General features: G+C 39.8%; 1 protein-coding gene across 1 annotated transcript; it reads left to right on the forward strand.

The window, feature by feature from the left end:
• Positions 1 to 1,825: 1,825 nt before the first annotated feature.
• Positions 1,826 to 2,770, forward strand: LOC133764228 (olfactory receptor 5G3-like). Its single transcript, XM_062197903.1, has one exon. The coding sequence runs from the start codon at positions 1,826 to 1,828 to the stop codon at positions 2,768 to 2,770; it is 945 nt and encodes a 314-aa protein (XP_062053887.1).
• Positions 2,771 to 3,235: the final 465 nt, after the last annotated feature.

Consider the following 3,235-nt stretch of genomic DNA (forward strand, 5'->3'; position numbering starts at 1 on the left):
CAGAGGACACTAATTGAATTGATGATACTGTATAAGCTAGATTGTTTCATATAAAGCATCCTACAGCAATCTTCTTCAGAAATTTTAAACAGTTTTACTTATTCTTCCTTGACTATTGAGTCACAAAAATAATGTTTTCTTGGTGCTTTCCCTGAGTAAAGTATTCCACATTTAACATTCATCATGATAGTTGATATTTCCTAACATATTTCAGGATGCGTGACTTAAAGGAATATATAAAATAAGGGAAGTCACTTAAAGGAGTTCTTCATTATTTACCTCAGCAGATGCTTGACTATAGAATTTCCATGAAGAGGTGCTGTCTAACATTTGCCAGATCACTCGATCTCCAAGGCGGGACCTGTCACATCCTTCCATGGTTTCGTGTTCCTTTGTTGAAGTATGCGGTTGGAGAGATTTCTATTTCCTTTACTTCTCTGCCATCATCTTACGTTTTTGTTTCTTGGGACCTCTTTTGACTTCACACATGTCATACAATTAATGTAGTCTTCTTTTTTTAAGATTTGCTTATTTATATGAGAGGTAAAGCTATAGAAAGGGAGAGGTAAAGAGAGAAAGGTATTCCACCTGCTGGTTCACTCCCCAAATAGCTGCAATGGGCTGATTCAAAGGCAGGAGCTAGGAGCTTCTTCTGGGTCTCCCATGCAGGTGCAGGGACCCAAACACTTGGGTCATATTCTACTGCTTTCCCAGGCCAAAGCAAGGAGCTGGATTGGAAGTGGAACAGTCAGGACTTGAACCGGCACCTATAAGGGTTGCTGGCGCCTCAGGTGGAGGCTTAACCTACTATGCCTCATTGCCAGCCCCCATAGTCTTCCTTTTTAAGTGTATCTTTATGAACATGAACATCTTTCATTTGTTTCTACCGGTCTTCAGACTGAGCAACCTCTTTGTCAAGTGTGAGCTTTATCCCGTCCATATCCTTTTATAAAAGGGAATAAGGAGTAAACCAATAAATACATACACACATCATGTCTAATAACATTAGGATGCTACTGGTCATTTATGAAGAACAGGAACTCTTCTGCTTGGCTTTTCTCTGATGTCTAATATTAGGATCAGAATATCCCTTTGGTTTACTCAGTTTTCCCAGTAAGGGTATTTCTAAATGAGTTTTATTGTCCTATTATACAGTAACATGAAACAAGAATAGTAATAGTAATTCTCATTTCAAATAAAGTTTGTTTTTAAGATTTATTTATTTATTTGAGAGCAGAGTTATAGAGAGGGAGAAGCAGAGGCGGAGAGAGAGGTCTTCCATCTGCTGGCTCACTCCTTAAATAGCCACAACTACCAAAGCTGGGCCAGACTGAAGCCATGAACCAGAAGCCAGGAGGTTCCTCTGGGTCTCCCACATGAGTCTAGGGGCCCAAACACTTGAGCTATCTTCTGCTGCCTTCCCAGGCACATTAGCAAGGAGTTGTATTGGAAGTGGAGTAGCTGAGACTCCACCAGCGCCCATATGGGTTGCCATTGCTGCAGGTGGCAACTTAACTCACTAATCCACAGCATCAGCCCCTCGAATACAATTTTATAATCTGAGAGAGGCTTAGATCATTTGGTTGGAAGTCTGTTTGTGGAGGAGGGAACAGAATAATATAATTTGTTGCACAAGTTTACACGGCTGTTTGCACAACTTGCTAGACCTAGTATCTAAGAACACTATCTACAGTTCAACAAGATTTCACAAGACTTGCCATGGGCCATTTGAAACAACCTATCATCAGCTTAAATTGTTGTTAATGACGAATTTTTTGTGATAAAAATAATTCTTTTTCTTTCTTATGACAGATTATACTTATCAATGGAACATAAGAATCAGACAGCAGTGACTGAATTTCTCTTCTTGGGCCTCACAGATCTTCTCTATCAGAAGATTGTCCTGTTTTTCATGCTTCTTTTTATTTATCTTGTTACCCTGGGGGGTAACTTGGGGATGATTACTCTCATATGGCTTGAGCCCAAACTCCACACTCCTATGTACTTTCTTCTTAACCATTTGTCCTTTGTTGATATTTGTTCCTTTTCGTCCATTGCTCCGAAAATGCTGTGTGATATCTTTGCCAAGAGAAAGGTCATCTCCTTTGTGGGTTGTGCTGCTCAGATGTGTTTCTTTGGTCTTTTTGTGGCAACTGAGTGCTTCCTCCTGGCTGCCATGGCATATGATCGATATACAGCCATCTGTAAGCCCTTGTTGTATACACTCATTATGTCTCAGCGGGTTTGTGTTCAGTTAGTCATAGGGCCTTATGCCATGGCTCTTATCAGCACCGTGACCCATACCACCTTGACTTTTTGCTTACCCTTCTGTGGTCCCAACATCATCAACGACTTTTTCTGTGACATTTCCCCACTGCTTTCCTTAGTATGTGCAGACACATGGACCAATAAGTTGGTGCTTTTCATCCTGGCTGGAGCTATAGGAGTGCTCAGTGGTCTGATCATCATGATCTCCTATGTTTGCATCCTCGTGGCTATCCTCAAGATCCAGACTGCCGATGGCAGGTGGAAGGCCTTCTCCACTTGTTCTTCCCACCTCATAGCTGTCTCCACTCTCTATGGGACTCTTTTCTTTATCTATGTCCGACCTAGCTCAAATTCCTCTCTGGACATCAATAAAGTGATTTCTGTATTTTACACGATGGTAATTCCCATGTTGAACCCCATCATCTACAGCTTGAGAAACAAGGAAGTGAAGGATGCGTTCAGGAGAAAGTTTGAAAGGAAAAACATTCTAATAGGTAGGTAAGATAGAACTTCATTTGTGTTGTGCCATAAATGTTGGCACATGATATATATCACAAGAAACATGGGAGTGAGAATCAGAAACTGCATGAGTCCTGGTTCCGACAGTTCACGGGTTCTTTGAAAAATGGAGAAATTATTGAATATTATTATGCTGCAGAGTTTTCTGTGTGGCATAATGGTGGTTTCACAATTATATTAATTTATGAGTTGTAAAAATCTACTAGAAGAAAATTTGGTTGAAGATTTGTTCAATCTTGAGTGTTCAAGCACTTTTTAAGTCCAGCCATGAAAATGAAAAGGAAAGATTAAAGCACCACAAATAATATTAAATGGAAAATAATAAAATGACAGAACATATTTGCATACATCTGCCAGCAATTAGATAATATCTCTCATATTCAAGGATTAGCGTTAAGCTTATAATGAAAAGAAAAATAACAGGTAAGTGGACTGACAAATGAACATA

The sequence above is a fragment of the Lepus europaeus genome, chromosome 7, assembly GCF_033115175.1.
Source record: "Lepus europaeus isolate LE1 chromosome 7, mLepTim1.pri, whole genome shotgun sequence".
In the NCBI taxonomy this organism is placed as follows: Eukaryota; Metazoa; Chordata; class Mammalia; order Lagomorpha; family Leporidae; genus Lepus; species Lepus europaeus.

Excerpts from the sequence above, each read along its gene's own strand:
- LOC133764228 (XM_062197903.1), top strand. The coding sequence starts at position 1,826 with ATGGAACATAAGAATCAGACAGCAGTGACTGAATTTCTCTTCTTGGGC.